Below are 27,540 nucleotides of genomic sequence, written 5' to 3' on the forward strand. Positions count from 1 at the left end.
TATAGCAATGTTTTTTTTTTGAGAAATTTATTTTTTTTTAAAATATATATCGTGTAAGGAGGAGAGGACGTAACGATTTATAGCGCATAACGGCGAATCTTAAATCTAGCAATAATAGTAATAACTAAAAACGGAAAGAGAGAATACGAATGTATCGTTAAGGAGGAGAGGACGTAACGATTTCACTCGTACATGCATTGAACTTACACTCACTTCCCGTTTCGTTTCCTTTAATCTCTTTCTTGTTTTGGTAAAATTAGTAAATCTGACATGTACTTGCTTTCGGTAAGGGATGCAATGAACGTGCCCGTTGGTGCTTAAAGAACTTTCGCATTTTGAGCGTTAAAGAACTTTCTATAATTCAAAGATTGGAACATTTTTTGGGACACGATCAAAATTGGCGTTAGGACATGCACGCTCACGCGTGTCAGCTATCTCTGTTACGCTTACCACGTGAGAGCTGATAACAACAGGGAATAAACATCAAACTGAACTGACCTTTTTGTCAACCAACACACACGTACCTTTCTCGTGACGCCTATTACCTCTTATTGGTAGGAATAACAAAAGTATCGGTTTACGAAATTGTAGTATTAAATTCTAAACGTTCAATGTACATTACTAGGAAATCTGAAAGACATTTTATTGGTGCGAGTCAAAAACGCACAAGTCTTCTACATCTTTTTTGTTTAGCATACACAGAAAAGATGTGATTTGCCAGCGTATTAACTAAGTTTATCTTATATTGATTACAAAAAAAAAAAGATAAAGAGAAACCAAAAAAAAATTCCTATGGTTTTCAACTGATTACAAAGTTTAATACAAAATCTTGAGATATATATAAACTGAAATAAACAAAATGGGAGTTTCATACTTGCAAGTTCCGGAGCCCTTGCCGAAGTATGTAAATTATACTGCATCTCTCTTCTTGGGATACAAGAAACCTAAAACACACATGCAGTCAATTATCATCTGTGAAGGCCTTGAATATAAAGTCTCGGAAACGCCTCGAGTATTGTTTAGGATCAACTGCAGATATAGAGGAAGGATCATATTGTATGCTCTTATAAGCATGTTCAAGCTTTTTGCTAATATCATAATCTTGAAGAATGTCAATAATGCCAAATATCAGCACCACTTCATAGAACTCTCCTATTGGCTCTCCCACGAGCTCAAGCTCACTGTCGCCGCTTTTCCTCACCGTTCTCTCTGCACGTGCTGGCATGTTGGTACCCAATCTGATACTAGCCCACCTGCAATATCACAACCGTACCCAAACCCATGTTTATGTGTTCGTCTTTTAATTTTTGACGGAAAATTTTTTTTTATGTTTTAACGAAAAAATGGAGTTTTATGTTTTTAAAAAGAAAGCCGATTTTATATATTTTTTTTTTATTTTACGTTTTTTTACAGAAGACCGAGTATATTTTAGCTGAAAACATGTGTATATAACCTGGATTTGTTTAATCAAATAGTATAGGGTTTCGGGTTTGGAATTTGGATTACTCCCATTATTAACATCCTAGTGTTGGTATTGTTCTCTTTTGCTGTGTTACCTTGAGGGATCTGAAAGTAGTTGATCAACCTCTGCTCTAGAGAGACGATGACATGCTTCTTCATCAGATTCACCAATAGGTGTTTTAGCTCCAGAAGGAATCAGATCACCAGCTACTGAAGCTTCTCTGAAGTGAATACCAACTAGAAGACTATAGTCCATGATCCTCTCCTGTTCTAAAAATTCACAGTCTTTATCTATTTGCCTGTATTGTAAACAATGAGACATGAGAAATGAAACGAGCAGAAACTAATCAACGAAGAGTAGAGTGTAATGGTTTTCTACCTGATGAATTCTTGGTGCCATGCTTTCTGCAATCTGAAAATGAAACTCAGGTCACGGTCTTTTAAGATGGTGTTTGAATCGATTTCTGATTCGGGTTTGTCAGTGGTACGGCCAAGAGAAGATCCTTTAAGATCAAAGATTCTGTGAACAGAGTACTTAGAACAAAACAGATTACCCATTATGACAAACCTCACCTGTTGCAGACCAAGAGAGATGTGAGATCAAACCAGCCCTTTCTAAGGCCATGTCAAATTAAGAGTTATTGTTTTGTATCTACCTTCTTTTGAGTTGGTCCATTCAATCTCACACAATGTAGACCAAAGAATCTGATTACTAAAGAGTTCTCAAAAGCTCTAACATGATTGTAATATGCTGCAAGCATCCTCAGAAGCACCTACATCAAGACGTTTTAAGTATATTCAATTTAAATACTTGGTAACACCGACAAGACTTTCAAAACTTACTTTTGTTTCTGACTTCTTCATTGTTTTTATCATGTAACGATCATCATTTGTTAAGTAGAAGAAGCTCCCACTTTTACCAGGGGATGATAGTTCTCTAAGGGCATCATTCCCACATATGGATAACATATAATCAGCTGGGTCTACTTTGAATAGCTTCCTCAAGCTCCTGGAGAATTGAATCATAAGCAAAACATGTTAAGTGTAACAAAGACATGATTAGTAAGAAATTAAGAATGTGAAAAAGACTAACCTGAAAACTAATGGGCAATAATCTTTCCATTTGAACTCAGTAGATTGATGTGGAGGTGTGTACTTAGTTCCTTCACGTGGAAACCTTCTCCATATCTTATCTTTTGGATCAAAAGCTGAAGGCTTTAGATCAAGAGATGCTGCTGGAGCTTGTCTTCCAACGGAATGTCTGTGGAAACATAATCACTAAACATGACAAAAAGAACACAAAATCATTTTGTACAACTCATATCTCTCTTTTTTTTTTTTTTTTTTTTTTTTTTTTTTTTGTAACGAGTACAACTCATATCTCTCATATTTACCTAATTCCTAGCTGTAGATTAAGCATAAGCTCGTAATTGCGATGACCTTTAGAAATAGTCTCCCCTTGCTTCCTCCCTGCCTTTGGTAGTTTCATAGGAACAGGGCTAGACTTAAGGCTCCTAATGCCTTCAGCCTCCAATCTCATCAACTCTGCATCCAACTCCTTCCTCAAATCTGAGCCTTCTTCACCTGTTTCATTCCCCCACATATTCATCTTCTCAAACGCTCTATCTACACCCACACTCACCCTCCCATCAACTGACACCCTCCTAGGCTTCTCTATACGTTTGGAAGAGTTCCAAACAGATAGTTTCTTCTGTGAAGGCAACATAGGAACCCTCTCTCCACTGCAGATAGTGTACTCACTCAAATTATCAAACAAATCTTTAGGATCCCATTCAAGATTCCCTTCATTTCCTGATGGATAATAAGTACCATTCATCTCCTCTGGATCTCTAGACCAATTACCAACATAGAAGCTCCCATCATCCCATTTATAAGTCCCATTCCCTCTAGGGAACCCTTCATCCCAACACCCATCATATCTATTACCATTTGTCCACACAAAGCTCCCTTTGCCATAGATGGTACCATTCTTCCATTCACCAGTATAATGGCACCCATCACTCCATTGATACTTGCCTTGACCTTCTTGTAAACCTCTCCTCCATTCACCATCATATGCATCTCCATTTGCAAAACTCTTGACACCATGTCCATGCTTCAGATTCATCACCCACTGGCCTTTATAAGCATCTCCACTTGGACCAGTGTATGTGCCAGTACCATCCATGTAACCATTTTTAAACTCTCCTTCGTATGTAGCACCAGATGGCCACCCAAACTTTCCATTCCCCATGGTTTTACCATTGTACCAGTCACCAGTGTACATGCAGCCATCGGTCCAGAGGTATTTTCCATGGCCGTGAGGAAAGCTATCATACCATTGCCCTGTGTAGTAGTCTCCATTGGGTAGTACTCTCTCAGCGTAGTAAAATTCCTCTAAGCTGCTCCTGTTTGTGGAGGTCTCATCATCGTTCTCATCAGTTGAAGTATCATTATCCGTGTGTGGAGATACCGATACTGTTCCAAAAACGCTGTTTGCTCGCTTCTTGGCTTGTTGGGTCTTGCGCAAGGTCAAATCCCATGCTTTTAGAACATAGCTTTGTTCCTTGCTCATTGTTTTATGCAAAAGAAAATTTATATCTAAGCGAGAACTGTTTGTTATTAGCACCTAGAAGCATGCCTCATCAAACATGCGCGTTCCTGTCTAGATATCCAATGTTAAAGATGTACACATACCCAAGAAATCAACAAACATATGTGTCAATGGATTGTGTCAATGGATTGAATATTGCTCTGGACCATGTTCCAAAACCAAACAAAGAAAGAGGAAACCTAATGGCCAAGAAAAGGAGTTAAAATGAAGAAAAGATGTCTCCGAGATTTCATCTTTTCTAATCAGTTTTTCAAACTAAATTTACCATTACTCAAAGAAGGACTCGTTCATGTCCTCAAACCAATGAAAGGCCTTGAAGTTTAGAGAAACATGCAAACCCTTTCTATATTTAGCGTCTCGTTGGCCGTTGCTTCTCTCTCATGCAAAGACATGTTTCTTATAAAATAATAAAATGAATAAAATTTTACAAGTAGACTAACTTAGACGAACAATGTACCGTTCCGACCACCTCTACCAGTTGACTCACAATGGATAGTTGGTATGGTAATTTCGGAGATTCAGAAAGTTTGTTGACCATGCATTCATGTAGATCTTTTTGTGTGTTTGACATCATTCACACAAAACATTTTTCGACAGATTATCTGTCATTTTATTATTGCAGTTTAAAAGCCTTTAATTTTGAAAACAAAATATCTAGACAAATATCTTTATAACATTTTAAAATATTGGTAGTTAAATTAATTCTATTAAACATTTTCATAAGCATCTACATATATCATAAATCATGATGAAGTAAATGAATTCTCCAAATATAACACAAAGTCATTGACGTCACTCATAAACGTTACACAATACAAATTTAGAAAACAAAGCAAAGCTAGAAAATATCAAACACATAAAAGTCATATCTTGTTGAGCTTGGCGAGAAGGAAGACGGTGGCGGAAGTGACGGCGGGGATGAGCAAGTCGTTGGGAAAGGATGTAGGAGCTATCCGGTTTTTGAGGAATACGGCCAAGGCAGGAACTCCAAAAATGAAGAGTAGAAACTCTTTTACTCCTCCAACGCCGGTGAAACCAGCGCCTATCAAAACCTCCTGAAGAAGCTTCTGAAACTCCTCCTTCGATATCTTCTTTCCGTTACCGAGATTGTGTCTCTGACGTGATTCAAGTATTAATGTCCATATATTAATAATTAGTTTTTACATTTGTTAAATATTGATTATTCTATAATCATTATAAAATATTTTAATGTCCATATGTACAACATAGGATACCATAATTTACACTAGACGGGTATACTTTTACGTTTACATTTTTTTGAAATTTAGTTTTTATATTTGTGTTTTCTTAGTCATATTTATGTTTTTCTTTTTATAATATTTTTAAATAATTAATAAGAGTTTTAATCTATTATAATAAAATAATTGGACCACACTTAAATCAATAGGTCATGAGGTTTTAATAGAATAGATATGTTTACTAAATTAAATTAAATTATATTTTGTTAGAGATAAATATGGATGGTATATCATGTGAATATTTGCAAAATCTAATGTCTTAACTCTCAGTTTTCTTTGTATTTTATCAAATTATGATGTAATCCATGGTGTTCCTGCTTCAAATATAAACCCAGGTTTTGTTGCAAAAGAAGAAGAAAATACGCCCAAACTACCATTAATCTAAGGTAATAAATATGTTAAACGAAACAGAAATTGGAAGACTTTATACCTCATAAGCTTCTTGTAGTTTATCAACACTTGGCACCTTAAGTTGGGTACCACCGAGTCTTCTATTAATTTCTCTGTCAACACCAATTAAAAAAAAAGTTTGTAGGTCTAATCGCATCACATATACGGTTCAGACTTCAGAGCATAGTCATACAATCCTAATGCCGTCTATTTGGCTCGATTTATTGTGATCGTATAAAGATCAGAATCAAATAATTGTTCCCCAATTCAATAGTAGATAGGAAAAAGAATTACTCGATAGCTTCATCCACAATGCGATAGAAGTCGCCAAAAGACCATTCTTGATCATCATCTTGCTCTTCAAGGCGTTTGCGGTAGCAATTTTCTGCCATAGATTCCAAGTCTTTCCCATTTACCTCACCATTTCCTTTTGCTTCGCTCAATGATCAAGTGTAACAAAAAAAACATTATTATAACTATATACGGATGAATTTCGTTATATTGTGAGATGTAAAGTTATAAATATCCATTCAAAAGACTTGTCGCGTTGGGAGAGAAAGAGAAAGGACGAACCGGTATTGAGGGCTTGACCCATGCTGTGATAACTTCTACTTCTTTGATTTTTCGTGATAACTTCTTCTTTATCTCTTCTGCAAAAATTGTAACAAATTTAAAGGATGATATTGAGAAACAAATCTTGGAGGCGTGACTTGTGAGGTGGGCTCAGTATCTTCGCATTTCCTGATAGATAAGCTACGTATCGGAAGCGTGACAGATGATCATAAGGATCGGGAGAAAAGTGCGAGCTTTTTTTTTGCTTAAATTTATTTTCTTTTGTTATACAATAAGACTATCAGTACCTTTTACTTCTATCAGTTCAATATCGGTTAAATCAAGAGAAATTAGCACTCATATACAAACATAACCATCATATTTGCAAGGATGGATTTTTGACTTTCTAGACGACGTGTTTTTTCTTTATGACCATACTGTCCCTACACACATTAGTTCGCTACCTAAGGTCTATTTTATTTTTGATACCCTATTTGCTTTCACCATTACGCGTGAAATCTATTTATATAAAGTTCACTTTACTCCCTCCTGAGCTATGACAACTCAGCATCCACGGCATATAAACTCGCGCGACGAGAGCATGACACGTCAGCGTGCTGATCATTTGGGCTTTGCCTCTCGCGTTCGTATTCAAGGCCCATATGTATTTGTCGTCTTCGCTCCCTTCGAACGGCGATGAGGCGATACAGTTCCCGTAACGGTGAGCTTGAGCTTTAATCGTCTTTAATTGTCTTCAATTTCAGATCTGTTCGTCGGCGTAATCTGTTATAAATATCCAAAGATCTCACCTCTGCGAATTGCACTCTACACATCTGACTCGGAGGAGGAGCTGAAATAAGCATTCAGGGTTTTCGACAAAGACTAGAACGGTTTCATCTCCACTGCTGAGCTGTGCCATGTGATGACTAATCTTGGTGAGAAGCTATCTGATGAGGAAGTGGAAGAGATGATCCGTGAAGCTGATGTTGATGGAGATGGTCGACTTAGCGGTTTCGATGTAAATCAGCATGTCGTCCCTCTCGCAGGTTATGTATCAAAGCCTTCTTTTTCATCTGTTTATTCTTTTTTATCTGTTTAGAGTTGGAAGGTGATTATTATTTTTTTCATTCTTGGTTTCACAGATGTTAGTAGATAAGCAAGAAAGACAATTCTTCTAGAAATTCATTCCCTTGCCAGATAGGTTAGCCATCTCATAACTAACAATTTACGGATATGTACCTCTGCTGGTGTCTCTGTTTTCTAAAAAAAAAAATATTATTTTGTTATCTGAGCATGAAGCATCGGTATCATAATGCATCTGCTCAAAAAAAAAAACAGTTTGTATAAACTTTAGCCTTTTAAATCTGACGTTTGTGATAATTGCAGACTTTAAGTGCTGACAGCTATTCGGAATTTGTGAGCGTGAAATAAGCATAGCTAAAGCACTTCTTAAGATTCAGCGGTAGACACTTATCGTGCACTGTTTCGAGAAAGAACTCCCATGGAGTTTCAACTCATCTTGGAACTCAAGGTGATTTTAATTCTCAGATTCTCTAAAAACCAATTAGCTTTAAGGCAGAGTCATGTCAACTATATCATTTATTTGAAAGTCATTTTACATGACCACGTTTCTGAGTCTAGATAAAAAGGACCATAGCACCATCTTTAACACATAGATATGTGAAGAGATTTGGATTGCCGGACACTAACTCTGAAACATTTTGTGTCGATGCATTGTCTTGAGAAAGCTGATCAGCAGACCATACTTATCGAGGGAGCAGCTCTTGGCAGATGAGCTGCAACCTCTTACTTTAATAACTTCACTGCACTTTCTGAAGCAGCCAAAGACCTCAAAGATGGAAGTTTATCACAGTGAATGCACTCATTCTCTCTCTCTGTCTCTTTTAATAGGACAAACAAGCTTTCTTCACCTGGCTTAGACCAGGTTTATCAGCGACTGCTGTAGCCTGTAGGAGCTTGAAAGCTCCATCTCTTGAGTTTCCAGAATACATCAAACAGAGAGGATATGATTTCCATGAACTTCAAGCATATTTGAAGGTTTGTTTCCTTTGTCAATGATATGTGTTTTTTTGTGTGTCAAAACCCTTTGTCAAACTCTAATTCCTGTAACACAAATATTGATTGTATATGCTACAAAGAAGCCGGCTTTAGTGATATGATATCATATAACATGTATTTTGATCAGGTGATCTAATGAATCTAATGTTTTTGGAAACACAGTATTAATATTTTTTACCATAGTGTTTTTCTTTTGTATGTTCAGTTTATGGAGTCCTGAAACGTGAACCGGACATGGTGGAGAAAGAAAAGGATGAATTCATATCTGACTTATCCAAAATGAGTATCTTCATTTTTTTTTTTTATCACGAACTTTCACTCTCTTTTTATAAACATAAATGTTTGACAACGTTCGAAGCTGTATCAAACATTAAAAATTTGGTCAAAGCAGTACAGTCTCCCATAAAAGACTATCAGGTACAAAACACTAAAAATTGTAGTCATATCTATGACTAGACATATAACAGTTAAGTTCTGTAATACATTGACCAGGTTGATGAGCGCAAGAACGAGACGCCTAAGAAACTAGCTATAATCGTGCCGAGCTTGGCATCGATTTAGGAGATGAGGACTTTGTTTCCGAAGAATATTCTCAGTGAAGATGCCTCAAGCATGGAGAAAAGATCAACTAATTAAACAGGGATAAGAGGAAGCTAACAACAAAACTCCATTCTTGGAAGTAAACATATGATTGATTAGATAAAAGAGGTGTCCGCTCTGGCAGTTGAGTTCATCAACTGGATGAGTTTAGCAAAGTATGAGTGTGTAAAGGTGACATATGACTGTTGTACGCAATCTTATTTTGTTCTGGTTTAGTTCGTTGACTATGGACCGGTTCAATTTGGTTAACCTTCTCATCTGAGGAAACCAAATATGAAAAAGAAAAGTAAACAGAGAGACCAACAAAAACAGACTAGACTTTGTTTGCTTTTCAGGAAAACATAATAAAGTCAAAAGTAAGCACTATGTGAACTACCATTTACTTTGATCGTTTCTATTCTTAATAATCATCATTCATCGCAATCACATCCTAGCCATCGACCCTGTGGAATCGTTCTTACCGATATTATCTTGACCTAATATGACCAATGACAATATAATATGGCCTAACGTAGTAACAATAGTTATATCTTATTATTCACGGCCATGAAATAAACATCTAGACTCTACACAAGCTCCACCTAAGAAATCATATCAGAACTATAAAGGCCATATACCATGCCATGGACTATGAGGATATGGAAAGCTAAATATTTATGTTTATTTAGATGAAAAAGGAAAAATAGGAAACAATGTCTAGAATGATTAATCCAAGAACAACTTAATTAGGTAAATATTTTTATTTTTAAATAATAAAAAATTGTATTGTATATTTACTCTAACTATTTAAATTATTTTTTTAATATTTATTCGCCCGTAGGGCGGGTCGACCCTAGTAAGAAATAATCAATACAATTTGAAATCATGTCCACCGTATTTCTCTCCCTCTCTCTCTCTGTTTTTTTTTTTTTTTGAAAAGAGTCTCTCTCTCTCTTTTTGTTTTCTCCGCAATTTCATTCCCCCATCTCTCCCCCATCTCTCCTGTGATTTTATCATTCGAAACCATGGTTTCCTAAAATCTTTCCATATCTCAATCTGTTACTGAGTCAGACGAAGAAACACCTGAATAAATCTCTTTCTATCTCAATCGCCTCGACTCTCTGGTGGAACCCTTATCGCATGTTTATGTTCACTCGCCTCGACTCCGACGGAACCCTTATCGTCTGATTATGTTCACTCCTCGACGGAACCCTTATTGTTTCAATATCTCTTTTTCGTTTATAAGTATTTTCCCTGTTTTTTAAAAATCATTTTCAACATTAGGACTCATACACGTTTCATACTTTGTTCAAGCTCAGGTCTTGATTCGGTTTAAAAGACGAGATAACGTTGTTACAAAAGACTATCGCTCTTCCGGGATACGTCCAGTCCGTCCAGATGGTAATGACCAGAGCCTTTCCTGCTCTTACTAGAGTTGTGCGGCAAGAATCGGCATCAGAGTAGTTGGCTGGTGTTGAGGATGCTGATTTTTCACACCCCCTAAGGGACGCAAGGACATTGGATGCCACTAAAAATGTAAGTCCCTTCCCAAACTCCTCATCCCTTTGTTTGATTTTCACCACACACGTATAGCTGGACACTGAGTTCATTATACTTATACTCTATACAATAGCCGTCCATCAGAATCGGATCATAGATTATGCATGTTCTAATCAATGTAGCAGGATAACAACTGAGTTATACATACAGTTTTAATAATAGCCGGCCCGAAAGAATATCTTAACTTAATATATAATTATTCACTTCTTTGCAACCGGCTAATCATCCGCTTAAACATGTATTTTTCCAAATATCCATCAAATCAACACGTTCTGAGCAGGTACATGTGACTTCTGTTATACCGCAGGACATAGTCTTCGAGATCCACCAAGTCGTGGACAGACAAAAACCCGGACAGGTTGTTTCATGGTTGCTCTCGATACTAGGTTCGTCGATATATTCCAGACTCTTACCTTATTTTTCCAGATATGTCTCAGTTGCTTGTGTGTTTGTCAATAAATCATGTCAGGAAGATGGATGCGACTTCTTTGAATGGTACGATGAAGACGAAGTTACGGGTGGCCAAAGAGGTGCCTTATTGAAGCACTTAACGAAATTAGACAGAAAAGACTAGAAATCAAGAGGCTAACGAATAATGTAGACATGTTACGGGCAGAGATTAAGAAGCAACGTCTTTCCGAAGCTCAACCGAAGAAGGAGGACGTCGACTCGGCCAACCACCCCAGGAGGTATCCCTTGTCGCACCAGATTTCAATTGGAAGGATATCATGTTTGGCTGCTTTCGGTCGAATTAGCATAATCTCCTTCATTATGCATGTGTTGTTCGTAGTCATGTTAGTCATGTTTAGCTGGGACAAATCAGCAAAATGTACTAGATATACATCCCCTTGTCTGTCATCTCGGTTTGTTGTCGCGGCCAAATTACCGGCTAATATACTTACTATCTCGTACGTTTATTTTCTTAGCTGGATAAATATAATGGAAAATCAAAATAGTTTTCTAATGGACTCAAAATTTTATTATCCAGTTACACGAACAAATCAGAATATAACCACTCTATTTTCATCTACCAATCTATGTGTTATATACTCCCTCCGTTTCTTAAAGAGTGTCGTTGTGACATTTTTCACACAGATTAAGAAAGTTGTTGAAATATATGTAAGTTGTAATTAATTATACCTCTTTGACCAATAGTATTTTAGATAAATAAAATTATTTATAAAATCAATGCAGTTTGCAATTAATTTTCAGCTGAAAGTTAGTATGATTTACATTGGAATTGTAAAGTGACACTCTTTATGTAACAAGAAAATGAGCTCAGAGTGACACTTATTATGAAACAGAGGGAGTATAAAACAATCATAAATAACTATACTTTAAATATTATCCGTTTACGAATTAACATAACCATCAACCGAATCCAATAGCCGGTAATTTTAACTCAAAACATTAGTTAATAGATAAAATGTCCGGATAAATCAGAATATAACCATGCTAATTTACGAAAATATAAAAGGTCACATTTTAACCGTACTAATTTACATATCAACTATATGATTTGATATTTATTAGCCGGCTAAATTAAGTCAAAATACAATCAAAGAAAATAAATAAAAACATATATTTGTTAACCGGCTAAATCTAACAATAATAAAAGGAGAATAACTAGAGCAAAGAGAGTGTCCACGTAGGCATGAAAATTCAGACTAATCATAAATCAATAATGTGCCATGTCATCTATGCTAAAATCACTAACCGGACGACATCTACCTAACGTAAGAGCGACTTCATTACTCCTTCTCATCTCATTAATCCTTCCATCAATGTTCAAAGCTTTACACAGGCGATATAACTCCAAGGAAGTCAAATCGCTCCAAATTCCATCCATCTTAATAACATCATCCAACCCAACTGAACCCATAAAACTCCCATTCTCCCTCCTCCCCCCAACATAATTGTCGTTTGTATTTCTCTGGCTTCTCAGATCTTCCACCTAAGCTCCTTTCATAGATTTGTCATCTTCGGCTGAAACGTAATATTCAATCTTTCTCAGGTAATCAGTTCTCTTGATGTTTATTTCACTCTGATTGCATAATATTTGTCTAACAACGATGATATATTTGTCTACTTCCAAATTTTGCATTTAATCTAATATGGATAGAAGGGAAGCCTTTGTTACCAAAGGGCAAGAAACAATAGTAAGAACTGTAGGAGAGGTCGTGTGGATTGGGTCGATTTCTTCATCAGAAGTTTCTATAGGTCCGTGAAGACCAATTTGCTGCAGATTGATGTTTTTATCAAACGTAAGGATGTGAGACGTGCCAAGCTCCAACTTCTTCCTTGCTTTGTAATTTTCAACTTCTTCCTTGCTAAGCTCTTTATGGTGTGCTACTGTGCTTATCTATTTTTCTGCTTTTGCAATGATTCGCTATTCTAAAATATATCATGCATTGCAATATATGATTAAATTTTAAGCACGTAGAATATGGATTAACGTGATCTGCATATGCATGACAATTACATGCTACATATAAACTACATTAAGAGTACCAGAAAGGCACATGACATTTTTCTCTTTGAATAATTCACTCTCACTACCTAAGCACAAAAACAAATCTCTCCACATACAACCGGTTAATATATAATAACAAAGTTATTTCATAGCTCTTATATATTTATACATAATTAGAAAAATTGTTCGTAGGTATTGTGTTCAAGTAACTATATACAAAGAAGAACATTTACACCCAAAAAAAATTATATACAAACAAAATGGTTTGCCTATTATTTCTTATATACATATCCTCTAATAATTGCGCCAACAAATGATTAGAACAGATTAATCCACTGAACAAAAAGGTTTCAAATAACAACACAGGCTTAAAGATATTCTCAATATCTACTATCACACAACTAAACAATTGGAGCTTCTGAGCGTTAAAAGTTTCATAAATACGAGGTTCTCTATTTTTTTCTGCATGTGAACTTATCTACCATAACCAAGTTTCACAAACATATATCGACAAGTTCTTTGCTAAACAATAAATACCAAATCATATACACAGTTATATAAACATTTTCACCACACCACACTAAATCTATAAACTAAAAACATCATCATTGTACGACAAACACAAACAAAAGCACACATTGCTTCACTACAGAACAAAACAACCGAGCTCCACCGTAATATATAGCATCAGGTAAAAATGAAACAACAACACACACAAAGGTCAATACACAACAATTCAACTACTTCAAAAAAAACATTAAAACATTCGAATTTTTAAGTGTTCTATAAAATAATATAAAGTTGGGTTTTTATCTCTCCTTGTGGGGAATTTCGCCACGTGGCACTCAGATTTTTTTAATTTTTAAAGCACTTTCCTAATGGACTTCGTGTTGTCTCAGATTGGGCTTGAGTGTGATGTTTTCGAATTGGGCTTGATATGAACAATTAGGGTTCAACAAATATCAACTTAATCTTTTTAATCTCTTGATACTCCGTCGTAAAAGGTTCGTAATCATCGTCAGCAGAGTCAGAACAGAGCAGGTGTGTCTTTTCCTATGGTTTCAACGCACCAACGAAAGAAATCAGGAGACGTTACGCAAATTCGTTTAGTCCAAACGTTGTAGTTAATGCTTTCATTAACAATATCTATCCACTCCTTTCACGATCTCTCATTCAATGTATCTTTCATTATTTTAATTGAATGAATCTTTCATAAATATGCAAGTCTCATACTCTGCAAATCATCACTTCAATCGTTGAATTTTCAAACTTCCAGAGACAAAAATGGATACTTTGCTATCTTCCTCGCTGACTTGAAGGCATGATATGTCTGATTCTTAGGCCTGTTCATTCAGTGTTTAAGTGTTTATAGATAAATGATCGCTACTGTTTTTGTTTGTCCAGGTGGTTTCATCTTCTTCTTATGATCAGAACGATGAAATGCTTGACGATGAGATTCAAGGAGAAGAAGCTTCAGAACCGTGTCTTGCTGGAAAGAGAAGAAAAGAAACTGAAAGATCAAGCTCTGTTCTTCTACCAAAACCAACAAAAATTAATTGCTCATGAGTAAAGGTATGGGAATTATTTATCGAAGAAGAGGATGATCCTACGAAAAGCAATTGTTGTTTCTGTGAATTTTCAGAAGTTGCAAGTAGGACTTAAAACATGTATTGTTCGTATTCTCCACCTGAAAGAGCTTAATGTATTTTGGTTCCATTTTGTATTTTGATTCAGCTTGAGTTGCAATATGTGTGTGTTCAAGACTTTTAGATGCAAGTTGCTTTCTCATCTCTGTTATGGTTGTAAGCTTGTGATATGATCATCTTTGATCACTAAATTTTAGGACAACGCAAGTTTGAAACGAGTGTGTTGTAATATGTTTGAAATTGAATATCGGTTTGAAAATTTGAACAATGAGTACAATGATTTCTATATGGTTTTTTCTTCTTGACAAGGATTTTCTTCAACATATTAAATAATGTTACAAAGGAAATAGTTGAGAGAACCACCTACTCAGCGGAAAAGAAAATACTAACTACAATGCAAAAACTACGAGGAGATTCATCTCCCAAACATGGTGTTGGATCAGTAAAAACATTAGTTGGGCGTAATGGTCTAGAAACCAGACAATGTACTGGAAGTTACACCCGTCCAAATTTGAAGAATTGGAGCACGAGATGAGTTAAGAGTATACAGAGTATCTCTTTCGTAAGAAAACAGAGCACATGATGTTCCTTGGTACAATCTAATATACTTACATCATATTTCATTTGGCAAAAGGTCCGTATTCTCAAGGAAAGATGCCGCCAAAAAGAATGAAAGCTGTAAATTAACAAAGCTCAAAGTTCACTTTCTCAAACCAATAAAAATATTTAATTTTATTGAAACAAATAGTTCTATACAATAAAAAAAATATAGCAAAAGAAAAATAAAATTAATTGAAAAGTACATCTAAAGAATTAGTAAAACTTATAAGACAAAAATACAATGTTTAATTATTTTAAATATATAAATTAACAAAGTATAATTTTATAAGTCATATGATATCTATTTTCAGTATTATTAGCATACACACTCTAACAATTTAAACTTAGTTTTATAATTTATATTTTGGGAAAATCGATAGAAATGTATCTATATTGTTATTTGTGAAGTGGTTTTTCGCATTCAAGCTCTCACTTTAAAAGTTAGAGTGATTAATAATGATTATACTCTTAATAATTTTTTATATATAGTTAAAAATGATTTTTATTAACAATATTAGATTTCGAAAAATAAGACAATTCTTATATATTGTGTTGTTATCTTGAAATAATATTTTCTATTATAGTTAAATATAGATTAAGAATACATTTATATAAACACAAAGATATTTTCTACATTTTAATATGTGAGTGCTTTTAAAAATTTAACAGAATAATAAACATATATATTTTAGTGAAATTTTTTCATATATAAATAATTTTATGTTTGACTTAAACTTTTTGAAAACATAAATAATAATTATTATTTTTGTTTCTGAATTAATAAAATATAAATTAACAAATATTCGTAAAAAAAAAATTTGCCTGCATGTGTGAATAAAATACTTAATTATATATTTTAAAAGTAATTTAATAGATTAAATTAAATTAAAATTTATATAGAAAACCCGGGCGTAGCCCGGGAAAACCACTAGTTAGTTTAATGGCTAGGAACATATACATGTTAGCCGGCTAAACTAACAATATATTGTGTGAAAAGATTTGATTCAAACAGATAAAAATACATTTATTAGCCGGCTAAACTAACTAATATTTACGAATGTTAGCCGGCTAAACTAACAAACACGTAAACATTAAAAATTTATGTTAGATGGCTAATTATTATATTATCTTTGCGTGATGAACGAGAATACTGTCTTCTTGTTGTGCCATCCCTGTGAAGATTATGGTCTTGGATATGGCGGTTCTCCGGGACATTTTCTCTTAAATGCTGAAGCTCGTCTTGGTCGGTAGATTTTAGGGTTTGTGCTGTAGGAGCGTGTGACGGCGAGGAAGCAGCTGAACTTGGCGGAGGAAGTTTGAGAGCCGGATCTTTTGTAGATTATGGCGGTCAGGGCGCAAGGCAACTCCGGGGATGGATCTTTATCATGTGATCCACTAGAAAAACTAGTTTTCGTACCTCAAATATGAACACTTTGAAGAAAAACAAAAAAAAAACTGAGATTCGGACATGGAAAGAAGAAAGAGATAAACAAGAATGTATAAAAGATAAAAAAAAAATAGAGAGAGAGAATATAAATGAATTGTGTGTGTATAGCTTTATTCATGATTATATGCATGTAATAATTATGCAATTTCTCTATTTCGTAATGCTAAAAAAGAAGGTATATGGGCAACGTTGTCTTTTCTCGCTGGTAGGAATTGGGCTTGGCAGTTGGGCCACCTATTTTCCATCTGCGCAAATTACTCGATCTTTCTATATTTTGTGTGCAAATCGCTCTTAAATCAATGTGTTACGATTACCTTATTTTGGAATGAAAATAACATAGAATGATTAATTCCATTAATTCCATAAAATAATTTACTATTTAACATGAATGAAATGTAATTCTCATTCCACAAAACATTTCATAATAATTTTGATAAGATATAAATGAAATAAACCTATTCCATTTTTTTAAGACATTCCATTCTTCTTATTCTATTTTCTTATATACTATTGATTCTTTTTTTTTACCAGTTACAGCTAACATGAGTTCACGATATGCTTTATGAATGTAAATTTGATAATTCCTTATAATTTTACTTTTAACCGACTTGTTTTCTTCTCATAAAAATTGACATACCACATTATAAGGTATATATTCTCCTATTTTGAAAAAAAAAATATCAAAGTGGAAAGAGGCATGCATATCTTTCTTTAAAAAGCCTATGTTTAAAAAAGTACACTTGGAGAAAATTCACTCAAAATAAAATACATTTGCGTCAAAAGAATAAAATATCAAATGAAATGGCCATTATGAAGCTAGGACACTTGAAAAAAAAAGCTAGGACACTTGGAGAAAATCACATGCAACCACCATATAGATAACGTATTTCTATATTTTTCTCTGACAAGGCTTACAATTACACCCCATTCCATCGTCGACTTCGCGTCACTCAAATATTATTTTTGTGTTTTTCTCAATTTGGACTCTTTACAAACATCAAGATTCAGATTCAGACCAACAAATGAGTTTTGAGTAAGTACTAAACATAAGAATCCAGCGACATTCATTAAGATTAGTTGTTTTCATAATTTTAATCGAATTTGTTAAAAATCAAGATTACGATAAAAGAAAAGAAAGAAGTAAGTGAAGAGTTGTTCATGTATTTGACAAGAGTAGTTGAACATTTAACACATATTGAACATTTCGATTTTTCAAAAATTAATAACGCTTGGATTTCTATGAACATGAAAGAAAACCATAGATAAAGAAAAGAGATGACATTAAAAGAAAAGATAATGTTAAATAAATTTAGATTTTATTTGGTTAAAAATAAGTTAGATAGAGAATTTGTTTTTCTTTTTTTAAATTTGCTCAATTTAATCAAAGTGAAAACTGGAATTTTGATTAAAAAAGTAAAAATAATAATAATAATACAAAGTTATATATTACCACTATCACTATGACATCCACATAAAATTAGATTTTAATCCATTTAAACTTTTCACTCTTTAATTTTTAAAAAATTATCCAACATAAATATTCCAAGATCTTTGTTATTGGAATCAATTTTGATTAAATAGTAATAGAATTCAAACTTTTTAACTAATAGTCATAATAAATACAAGAGCTAATAATACTAAATTTCAAACAATTTAATACAACTAAAATAATAAATAATGACATTAATTTTTAATAAAACATTCAACCTCATTTGTATTAAACTCTACCGCCACGTCGTCATTTCCCGCCTTATAATAGCCAAGCAACTCGCAGAACAGAGAAAGACATCAATCAAATCACAAAAAGCCTCAAGAAGAAAACTAAAAAGGAAAAAGAAAACGGACACACTGTTTCCTACTCATCTTTTCTCCACCTCTCTCTCTTCTCTCCAAACTTCTCGAACCAACTCTCTGTAATAACAACAAAAAGACCAATAAAACAACCAATCAAGAAGATTGATCTTGTTTCAGTTTATTTGCTTCTTTGACTCGCTAGATCAATCACCACTAAAGAGTTTGTTTCAGAACATGGAGGTAAAGAAACCCGAGTTCACGTTCGAAGACGATGAAGACAGCAGTAAGTACGAGAACGACAGTGGCACTGATCAAAGCGACGTCGGCGATCTTCCTGGTGACGATGACAATGGCGATGACACTTTCATCTCCCAAATTCAGTGGCCTCAGAGCTTTAGGTAATCTCCATCAACCTCTTCACGCAAGAATCGTTACCAAACCGATCATGATCTTTTATTTGCATTCTCAGAGGTTTTGTAATGAACAGAGAACCTTTTTGTTTCAAACAGGGAGACGACTGATTCTTACACGATTGCTGCATCACCAATCTTCGGGTCTCTCAGGAGCAATCCTAGTTTCTATAGACAGAGCAGAAGTAATCTTGATGTTGAGTCAAAGGCTCCTTTGCTTCCTGAGAGAAATGAAGAATCCGACAAAGCCTCAGTTACACAATCAGTTTGGTCTCATAAAGGCTCATTTGCGGAAGACTTGCCCATTGGTGGCTATGGCTGCAGCGTCACTCAAACCATTTTCAATGGTAAACTATAAGAAATATGATTCTTTCCCTAATCATGAAACATGTGTGACGATTATCACTATGATTCTTGTCCTAATCAAGAAACATATGTAACGGTTATGACTGTGATTCTTGACTTAATCAAGAAACATGTATAACTGTTATGACTATGATTCTTGCTCTAATCAAGAAACACGTGTATCGGTTATGACCATGTTTCTTGTCCTAGTCAAGAAACATGTGTATCGGTTATGACCATGTTTTTGTCCTAGTCAAGAAACATGTATAACGTTTGCTAAAAACTATACTTGATTACAGGGATTAATGTGATGGCTGGAGTTGGACTTCTCTCAACACCTTACACAGTGAAAGAAGCTGGATGGGCAAGTATGGTGATTCTTCTCTTATTTGCTGTTATATGCTGTTACACTGCTACTTTAATGAAAGATTGTTTCGAGACCAAGCCTGGCATTATCACTTACCCTGACATTGGAGAAGCTGCTTTTGGGAAGTATGGTCGTATTCTTATCTGTGTAAGTCACTTCATCTAAAATGGTTGTTATTATGTAGCTTTACATCAGAGTTTCTTATGGTGGCTGCAATGGTTTGTGTCTTGTCTCACAGGTGCTATTGTACACTGAACTATATGTAAGTGAAGATCAACCTTAAAGCTTGTTTTTTCTGTCTGCACAATGTGAACTTACTAGAATCTTTGTCTACTTTCTTTGTAGTCATATTGTGTTGAGTTCATCATCTTAGAGGGGGATAACCTTACCGGGCTTTTCCCTGGTACATCCATCGATTGGCTCGGGATCAAGATCGACTCTATACATTTGTTTGGAATCATAACTGCTCTCATCATTCTCCCAACTGTTTGGTTGAAAGATCTTAGCATCATTTCCTACCTCTCAGGTACTAATCAACTGCTTTTTCTTGTTGCATAAATGTATTTATAGTCGAGAATCTTGAATCAGCTTCTTGTGATTCCACAGCTGGTGGAGTTATTGCAACTGTTTTGGTAGCAGTGAGCACGTTTTTCCTTGGGACAACGGGCGGAATCGGGTTTAATCACACTAGTAATGCTGTGAAATGGAATGGGATACCGTTTGCTATTGGTATCTATGGATTTTGTTATTCAGGCCACTCTGTGTTCCCAAATATATACCAATCCATGGCTGATAAAACCAAGTTCAACAAGGCAGTGATCACATGGTAAGACAAATACATTTTCAATTCTTGTAATATGTTGATCCAGTTCTTACATCAACCTGTGTGGCTATGTTGCAGTTTCATTTTATGTGTTTTGATATATGGAGGAGTTGCAATCATGGGTTATCTCATGTTTGGTGAAGCCACCTTGTCTCAGATTACACTAAACATGCCAAAGGACTCATTATTTTCGAAAGTGGCTCAATGGACAACCGTTAGAAAAGAAACCAGTGTTTTGTTTCCTTCTCCATAATCTTTTGAAGGTCAATCAACTACTTAAAGTCCATTTTGGTTCTGTTTTGTCTTTTTTTCTTTTTTTCAGGTTGTGAGTCCGTTTACAAAATACGCTCTCTTGATGAATCCACTAGCAAGGGGTATAGAAGAGCTCTTACCTGAAAGAATCGCAGAGAATATATGGTGTTTTCTTCTTCTAAGAACAGCACTTGTTGCTTCTTCCGTTTGTTCTGCTTTCCTTATCCCATTTTTTGGTAAGAAAATTAAGCTAGAAATGTTTAGAACTTGCATGTCTTTGACTTGGTTTGATCCTTAATGATCTTCTGAAATTGGTTTATTATCTACACAACACAGGTCTTGTGATGGCTCTGATAGGATCTCTTCTCAGTATTCTTGTGGTTAGTAGTATTCATCATCTCTCCTCCCCTTATTTGCTTAATATACTTAAAAACATTTTTCTTATCAAGACCCAACACACGTTCTTGGATCAGAACATATAAATCTTTCTACATAAATTTATTATGCCTCAGGCAATAATAATGCCAGCTCTGTGCTTCATAAGGATAATGGGCAACAAAGCTACAAGAACACAGGTAAAATATATTGACCTTTTCTTTAGTCTTCTCTTCTCAGTTTCTTGAAAGTGATTTTGGGATGATGAGTTTATGTATTTGGATTTTTTAGATTAACACTGACTCAGTGACTTGTGTTTGTTTTGTGTTGGGGAATGCAGATGATTCTGAGTTCGATAATTGTGGTGATTGGGTTAGTAAGTGGGACCTTGGGGACGTACTCTTCAGTTTCAAAGATCATGAGGAACTATTAATGATAACCCCCCCCCCCCCCCCATTTTAATGTTGATGTTGATGCTCTGATAATTTTTTTGATTAATATTAGTTTTGACTTGGTGATTAATAAAGATAGTGAAAGTTTGTCATGTTTGTTTTTGTATGTTGTGTAATTTCTTCATTTTTAAGTGAGCATCTTTCTCTATTTTGTAATATGTTTTTTGTCTAACAATGCATGGGACTTCTTCGCTCGCAAATGTGAACATAGGATTAGAAAGAAGACCTGGAATACTGGGCCCTCGTTTGATATTAAGCCTCTAGGCCCTATACACGTTTGCTACATAAGATATTATTATTATATTTTTTTTTTTTTGGTAAAACTACATAAGATATTATGAGCAGTTGAGCACACATAAATGAGTTTATCTTTGAAAGACAAGAAAACGAGTTTTATCTTCCGAATACTTAGGAAAGTTTATCTTTGAAAGACAAGAAAACGAGTTTTGTCTTCCGAATAATTTAGGAAAGTATGAAAATACCCAAAATATTTTTGAAAAGGATAAGCCTTGAGAGAATTCTCACTAACCTTAAATATGTATCTTTCTAAAATTTTGTTTTTATTCATTAAATATAAATTTACAATATCTTTAAAAATAATTAAGAAATAGAAGTTATACAACATAATATGTTTGTTTTGAGATTTAAATCTCTTAAAATTGTAAAATAGCTACACATATACTGCATAAGACATACATCTATCCAAATGTTCTATGCTAATCTACATAGAATTCTATGAGATTTAAGAAAGATTACCATGGTCACAGTTCTATCATTAGAAGAACAAATTTCCAAAAAAAGATTAAAAGGGATACATCATACATATATCCAAAGGTTCTACTAAAGTCCATAATAACATTAAAGCTTTGTATTTATTGTTTTATTTCTGATAATTTTCTACGTCTAGAATCGAATTTATTACAGAACTATTACTAGCAGAATGAAAATGTTATATGTAATATTTCTATATAACGAAACTTTGATATGTTACTTTAGGTTATTATATACAGAAACATTTACACTACAGGTCAGTTTTTTAGTTTAATATTACACTAGATCATGATCCGCTCGACTGAGCGGGAGTCATTTTTTTTATCTTTGTTTTTTACTAAATGTTATACATGATCGCCAATGTGTATTAATATAAAATTTTAATAAATAACAATGTGTACTAATGTGTTTAAATAAGCAATGTGTTTAATTACTAAATTTGATTTTTAAATTTTATGATAACGTAAAGTAGATTTTTTCTGTATTATTTAAAATATATAGTGCTATATATTTTGTATTTTCAACATTTATCATACAAAACTTACATTGTGATATTATTTCTATGAAAATATGTGTAACATAATATATTTATATATTATATAAACATATGCACATCCGCACGGGTTTTATTTTTGAAAATGTATTCTATATTGTTTAGTTTTATGTAGTATCGAGTTTGTATAATTCAATTTTGTGTTTAAAGAACAATATCAAAAACTGTCTTTCGTATGTAAAAATAACATTTTGCAAGCGCGAGTTGTGTGTTTTTATTGTAACACAAATTTTATATAAAACTTATATTTTTTTGTACATTACGAAATTTAACTTTTTAAAATAATTATTACGTAATTTCAAAGTGAATTTTATCTCTGAAGTCTAATATATTTTGTGTGTAATGGTTCAAAAGCATTTTCGATATATATATTATATTTTAGTTTGGTTTGTTTTTAGTATTATTGTATAAGTATAATACTATACAATATTACTATATTCTATACAATATATGAAGCTATGTGTTATTTGTTTTAGAAAGTAGATTAGGCCCAACGTAGTTATAGCAATAGTCATATCTTTATGTATGTGTCTATGACTTATCTACCTAATGTTATTCGTACTAATAAAATTAATATGGCCAATGAAAGTATACTGATCAATTTAAAATGAATTGTATAGGGTAATTATAGAACGATAATATTTTTAGTATTCTTAGTATATATCTTATTTAAATCAACATGTAATAAATGTAAAAATCATATATGGAATATGGACAAAAAAAGAACTGTATTTAAGGAAATACATCAATGCAAAGTTAGACTATGGTACGTATTATATATAAAGAATGAGACATTTAATTTAAATATATGAGGTCCACCTTTAAAAATCTACCTAGAAGAAGTTGTAATGTTCCTGTTTTAATAAGATAGATTATAAGATACTTTCTTCTATTAGGATAGTTTTTCTAAACCAAATCTACTTTGTACTTATAATGTAACTAAATAAGCTAACTAATGTGGATCCCAACTTTCTCTTTCTTATCAACTTTTTCTTTTCCAATCAACATTTTCTCTTTCTTATCGCCATATATATTTTTTTTTGTTTAGATGATTAGAAAATTTAAATCTGATTTTTAATTTTTTTTCTTAAACTCTTTTTTATGAAATCGTTATCTCCATCACTCGATCTATCTTTTAAGATCTGTGAAGGTGCATCTCCGATATTGGTGTACACTTTATTTAATGTACACATGTTATTTTATGTACACTTTTGACATATACACGTGTACATTCAAAATAAACCAATATATGTGAATAAGTTGTACACATAAAGTAGACCGGTGGTTGCTTACTAATGTGTACAATCATATGATGTCCATGTGTACACAAATACTATCATGTACAATGATTCACTTGTATGATATTGTCCACGTACATAAGACCAATTTTTGTTTTTTAGCAAGAATAACAAACGACATGTGTGTACACTTTGTGACGTGTACACATGTAGGAACTTGAACAAATTAGATGTTTAAGATAAATGAACATGTTATTTTGTGTACACTCAGTAACGTGTACACATGTACATAGAAAATGAACCAATATATGTAAAAATGTTGTACACATGCAGGTGGATTAGTGGTTGCTTATACATACAATTGTACACATATAGGTGGATAGGTGCATACATGATTTTATGTTTACTCATATCTAATGATTTTTAGCTTTGATTTTAGTTCATTTAATGTATTCTTCAATGTATTTAAGAATTAATTATGTGCATATGTTATCCAGTTTAATTAACAGAGAGTTGTAGTATCTAATTAGTTAATTTTGAGCTTAATCAAAGAGACAATTGATTGTGTATATGACAATAGTTTGGGTTTGATTGGTTAATTTTGTACATAAATAATTAAAAAATTTGGACAATTAAAAGGGATAAATCTGAAAATTTGATAGTTTGAACTAAATTGTTACAAAAAAAGTATGTACATATGTACCATACTAGGTATGTACAATATTATGTACATATGTACAATATTAGGTATGAACAACATATGTACAATCTTAGGTATGTACAATATTATGTACATATGTACAATATAGGTATGTACAATATTATGTACAAAAAAATGTACATATGTACAATATTAGGTATGAACTAAAAGTACACATGTCTACTTTTACAAAAAAAAACAAATAGCGTACACATGTACAATATTAAATATGTACATATGTACACTGTGAATGTCCACATGATCATTCAAAGAGAATGTCCACATATTAGCCTTTGTCGATGTCAAAAACATATGTGTACATGTAAATTTCTTTATAAGTATATGTTAAACACACAAATACTTTTAGATGTGCTTACAAATTACTAATATCATAATGTACATACATATTATTATCCATGTGTACGATTCATGGATGTGTACATGTTTTTTTCAATTTTTAAAGCAGTGGCATTTTAGTAAATATGTCTTCGTCTTCCTTAGATTTTTAGGGTTTTCTGCAATAATTTGCAGCCGCCATTGATTTCTTTCACATAATCTTTCATTCTTTTACATTTTAATTATAGGTTACATACACTTTAAGATCGTAGTATTATCATTTATAAAATGTTTTTTAAATTCAGATTTCAAAAATAGTGAGTTTTTTTGGTCAAAAGAGATGAGTTGAAGAGAACAAGAGAGATGAATTAGCACAAGGGAGATGAATTGAAACACGGCCACCGCGGTGAAATTCAAACATCGCAACCACGAGCACAAGAGAGATGAATTGTGAGAAAAGAAAACGTTTGTGTTACAGAGAAAAAGAAAGAGAAAGAGAAGAAAAATAAAATTAAAAATTGTAGGACCTATTTAGTTTAAAGAATGCAGATAGTTAAGAAATAGTTAGTTTGTAGTTTTAATAAACTACCTTAGTAGTAATAACTGCCTTAAAATGTAATAAGAAACTTAAAAATGTCCTCTACACTGAAAATAACTCTTATATATATGGATCGACTTATCGACCACCTATCAAATTTAAATCAAAAACAAATATTTATTTCTGCAAATATTTACTCACAAACGCAACACAATTCGCCACAAAAAAAAGAAACGAAAAAAAAAACAGAATTACATATGTATCCATATATTGGCATCAAGGAAACCCTAAAACTAGAAAGATGATTTCTTCTTCTGATCGGTAAATATAGTAAGATTTTCAGACAGAACCAAAGCTTTCTAAAGCATTCAGATTGTAAAAACCAGACGATAAAAACGCAGACAGACCTGCCGACATTTGAGGAGCATTAAACACTTCATCATCCATCGGTGAGTAATACTCACGGATACCTTCTTCATCCAACGGCTCAGGATTCATCTCCTCCTGGTGAGGATCTGTGGCGGCGAAAGTAGTGGGCTCCGGAGGTAAATCGACGGCGTTTTGGCCGGTGAGTTCTTGAACGAGCTCTCTGAACTTAGAAGCGCAAGTTTCAACTCTCATCGGGTTCGATATGTAGCGGACTTTGATGGGTTTGGTATTGTTCGTGGTCGTTGCTTTCCTCTTTTGCTTCGGTGGTTTCCTCGTGGGAGACTTTCTCTGGTTTAAGCCTCTGAGCAACGTCGATGATGACTCCATCTTCTTGATTTTTGTAAAGAACAAGAAAAGAAAAAGAATCTAGATGTGAGCTCTCTTGTTTTAGCCTAACTTTGAAATATATATATATATAAACTAGATAAGCTTTTTTAGGATGGAGATTGGATATTAATGGTAAGGGAACCAAACAAAAATTTAATGACAAGTCTCGTTGAGTCCTCGGCTGCTGTTAGCCGACGGCGCGTTCATTAGACGCGCGTGTATATTCACACCTCTTCTTCTTTAAATTGTTTTTTTACAGTAAAAAAAAACTTTGAAGAAGAAAGGAGTCGTGAATATACAATACTAGATTGATAATCATACTTGATAGTTGCTAATCTTGTTATATGTTATCAACAAGAATGATTTTGTTTTTAAAAAAGAAATACTTGGGTTCACCCCTAGAGCGAACCTTAAAGTTCACCCAACCAATAAGATTTCGTTATTTTATATTTAATATCTTTTAAAAAAGTAAATAAAATATTGTCAAATTTATTATGTTTTTAAAATAAAAAATAAATAGAAAATAATATTAGTTGCAAAAAAGTTTAATATTTAAAATACCGTCAACAAAACACTAAACCCTAAACCTTAAATACTAAACACTAAACCCTAATCCTTGGTAAATCCTAAATCCTTGGATAAATCTTAAATCTTTAGATTTAAAAAAATATATATTTAACACAGTAAGCAAAACACTAAACCCTAAACTCTAAATATTAAACCCTAAACACTAAATCCTAAACCCTTGGGTAAACCCTAAACCCGTAGATAAATCCTAAACTCTAGGATTTGGAATTTATTCAAGTGTTTGGGATTTACCAAAGAGTTTAGGATTTACCCAAGAGTTTAGGGTTTAGGATTTAGAGTTTAGGGTTTAGTGTTTGGCTAACGGCATTAATTTTTTTTAAATGTCTTTTGTTTGAAATTAATATTATTTTTTATTTATTTTTTAGTTTAAAATGATAATATAATTTGACAATATTTTATTTCATTTTCTAAAAATACTGAATATGAAATAACGAAATCCTATTAGTTGGGTGAACCTAAAGGTTCACTTTAGGAGTGAACCCAAAAGTTTCTTTTTTAAAATGACCGCGTCAGAAACTTCGAACCATCTAAATATTTAAATGATGATTCAAATCATTTACTTTTAGCAAAAAGTTTGCATTA

At 33.4% G+C, this 27,540-nt stretch overlaps 4 protein-coding genes and 2 long non-coding RNA genes across 9 annotated transcripts; 3 read left to right on the top strand and 3 right to left on the bottom strand.

Annotated features, from left to right (window-relative positions):
• Window positions 1-886: 886 nt before the first annotated feature.
• Window positions 887-4,036, bottom strand: LOC130503445 (phosphatidylinositol 4-phosphate 5-kinase 5). The gene is made up of 7 exons (XM_056998061.1): window positions 2,856-4,036; window positions 2,555-2,722; window positions 2,305-2,470; window positions 2,118-2,234; window positions 1,841-2,034; window positions 1,557-1,760; window positions 887-1,253 (listed from the first exon to the last, which is right to left on the bottom strand). Exons 1-7 carry the CDS (start codon window positions 4,034-4,036, stop codon window positions 962-964), a joined length of 2,322 nt encoding a protein of 773 aa, XP_056854041.1. The 3' UTR covers window positions 887-961.
• A 713-nt stretch (window positions 4,037-4,749) lies between these two features.
• On the bottom strand, window positions 4,750-6,449 carry LOC130503444 (uncharacterized). Its single transcript, XM_056998059.1, has 4 exons — window positions 6,298-6,449; window positions 6,019-6,157; window positions 5,765-5,837; window positions 4,750-5,190 (listed from the first exon to the last, which is right to left on the bottom strand). Exons 1-4 carry the CDS (start codon window positions 6,317-6,319, stop codon window positions 4,939-4,941), a joined length of 486 nt encoding a protein of 161 aa, XP_056854039.1. The 5' UTR covers window positions 6,320-6,449; the 3' UTR covers window positions 4,750-4,938.
• A 423-nt stretch (window positions 6,450-6,872) lies between these two features.
• Window positions 6,873-9,321, top strand: LOC108844058 (uncharacterized). Of its 3 annotated transcripts, none has more exons than XR_001948370.2 (6): window positions 6,873-7,322; window positions 7,419-7,477; window positions 7,663-7,807; window positions 8,025-8,334; window positions 8,561-8,772; window positions 8,848-9,321. It is a non-coding gene; the product is annotated as an uncharacterized LOC108844058 (long non-coding RNA). The 3 variants fall into 3 exon arrangements; XR_001948369.2 differs by having other exon boundaries at window positions 6,893-7,322; window positions 8,188-8,334; window positions 8,848-9,204; XR_001948368.2 differs by having other exon boundaries at window positions 7,663-8,334.
• Window positions 9,322-9,862: 541 nt separating this feature from the next.
• On the top strand, window positions 9,863-11,458 carry LOC108846214 (uncharacterized). The gene is made up of 3 exons (XR_001948615.2): window positions 9,863-10,470; window positions 10,802-10,880; window positions 10,964-11,458. It is a non-coding gene; the product is annotated as an uncharacterized LOC108846214 (long non-coding RNA).
• Window positions 11,459-18,464: 7,006 nt separating this feature from the next.
• On the top strand, window positions 18,465-21,572 carry LOC108838022 (amino acid transporter AVT1A). Of its 2 annotated transcripts, XM_056998062.1 has the most exons (11): window positions 18,465-18,852; window positions 18,964-19,211; window positions 19,509-19,723; window positions 19,815-19,838; window positions 19,922-20,102; window positions 20,183-20,402; window positions 20,478-20,613; window positions 20,722-20,887; window positions 20,988-21,031; window positions 21,164-21,226; window positions 21,367-21,572. In XM_056998062.1, the coding sequence occupies exons 1-11, from the start codon at window positions 18,689-18,691 to the stop codon at window positions 21,457-21,459; spliced, it is 1,554 nt and encodes a 517-aa protein (XP_056854042.1). In that variant the 5' UTR covers window positions 18,465-18,688; the 3' UTR covers window positions 21,460-21,572. The 2 variants fall into 2 exon arrangements, with proteins under 2 accessions (XP_056854042.1, XP_056854043.1); XM_056998063.1 differs by lacking the exon at window positions 21,367-21,572 and having other exon boundaries at window positions 21,125-21,185.
• Window positions 21,573-25,717: 4,145 nt separating this feature from the next.
• LOC108846077 (sigma factor binding protein 2, chloroplastic) lies at window positions 25,718-26,538 on the bottom strand. The gene has a single exon (XM_018619282.2). It carries the CDS (start codon window positions 26,368-26,370, stop codon window positions 25,954-25,956), a length of 417 nt encoding a protein of 138 aa, XP_018474784.1. The 5' UTR covers window positions 26,371-26,538; the 3' UTR covers window positions 25,718-25,953.
• Between the last annotated feature and the right edge of the window lie 1,002 nt (window positions 26,539-27,540).

Source organism: Raphanus sativus, unplaced genomic scaffold, assembly GCF_000801105.2.
Source record: "Raphanus sativus cultivar WK10039 unplaced genomic scaffold, ASM80110v3 Scaffold0956, whole genome shotgun sequence".
Taxonomy (NCBI): domain Eukaryota; kingdom Viridiplantae; phylum Streptophyta; class Magnoliopsida; order Brassicales; family Brassicaceae; genus Raphanus; species Raphanus sativus.

Bases quoted from the DNA above. Each gene is read 5' to 3' on its own strand.
- LOC108838022 (XM_056998062.1), top strand. From the start codon at position 18,689: ATGGAGGTAAAGAAACCCGAGTTCACGTTCGAAGACGATGAAGACAGC. The intron at 20,403-20,477 runs GTAAGACAAATA...GCTATGTTGCAG, and splicing joins AACAAGGCAGTGATCACATG to TTTCATTTTATGTGTTTTGA. The intron at 21,032-21,163 runs GTTAGTAGTATT...ATTATGCCTCAG, and splicing joins CTCTTCTCAGTATTCTTGTG to GCAATAATAATGCCAGCTCT.
- LOC130503444 (XM_056998059.1), bottom strand. From the start codon at position 6,319: ATGGGTCAAGCCCTCAATACCG. The intron at 6,158-6,297 runs GTTCGTCCTTTC...CATTGAGCGAAG, and splicing joins GGGTCAAGCCCTCAATACCG to CAAAAGGAAATGGTGAGGTA. The intron at 5,838-6,018 runs GTAATTCTTTTT...TGGTGTTGACAG, and splicing joins ATTGTGGATGAAGCTATCGA to AGAAATTAATAGAAGACTCG.
- LOC108846077 (XM_018619282.2), bottom strand. From the start codon at position 26,370: ATGGAGTCATCATCGACGTTGCTCAGAGGCTTAAACCAGAGAAAGTCT.
- LOC130503445 (XM_056998061.1), bottom strand. From the start codon at position 4,036: ATGAGCAAGGAACAAAGCTATGTTCTAAAAGCATGGGATTTGACCTTG. The intron at 2,035-2,117 runs GTAGATACAAAA...GGTCTGCAACAG, and splicing joins ATGGACCAACTCAAAAGAAG to GTGAGGTTTGTCATAATGGG. The intron at 1,761-1,840 runs GTAGAAAACCAT...TTTACAATACAG, and splicing joins TGGCACCAAGAATTCATCAG to GCAAATAGATAAAGACTGTG.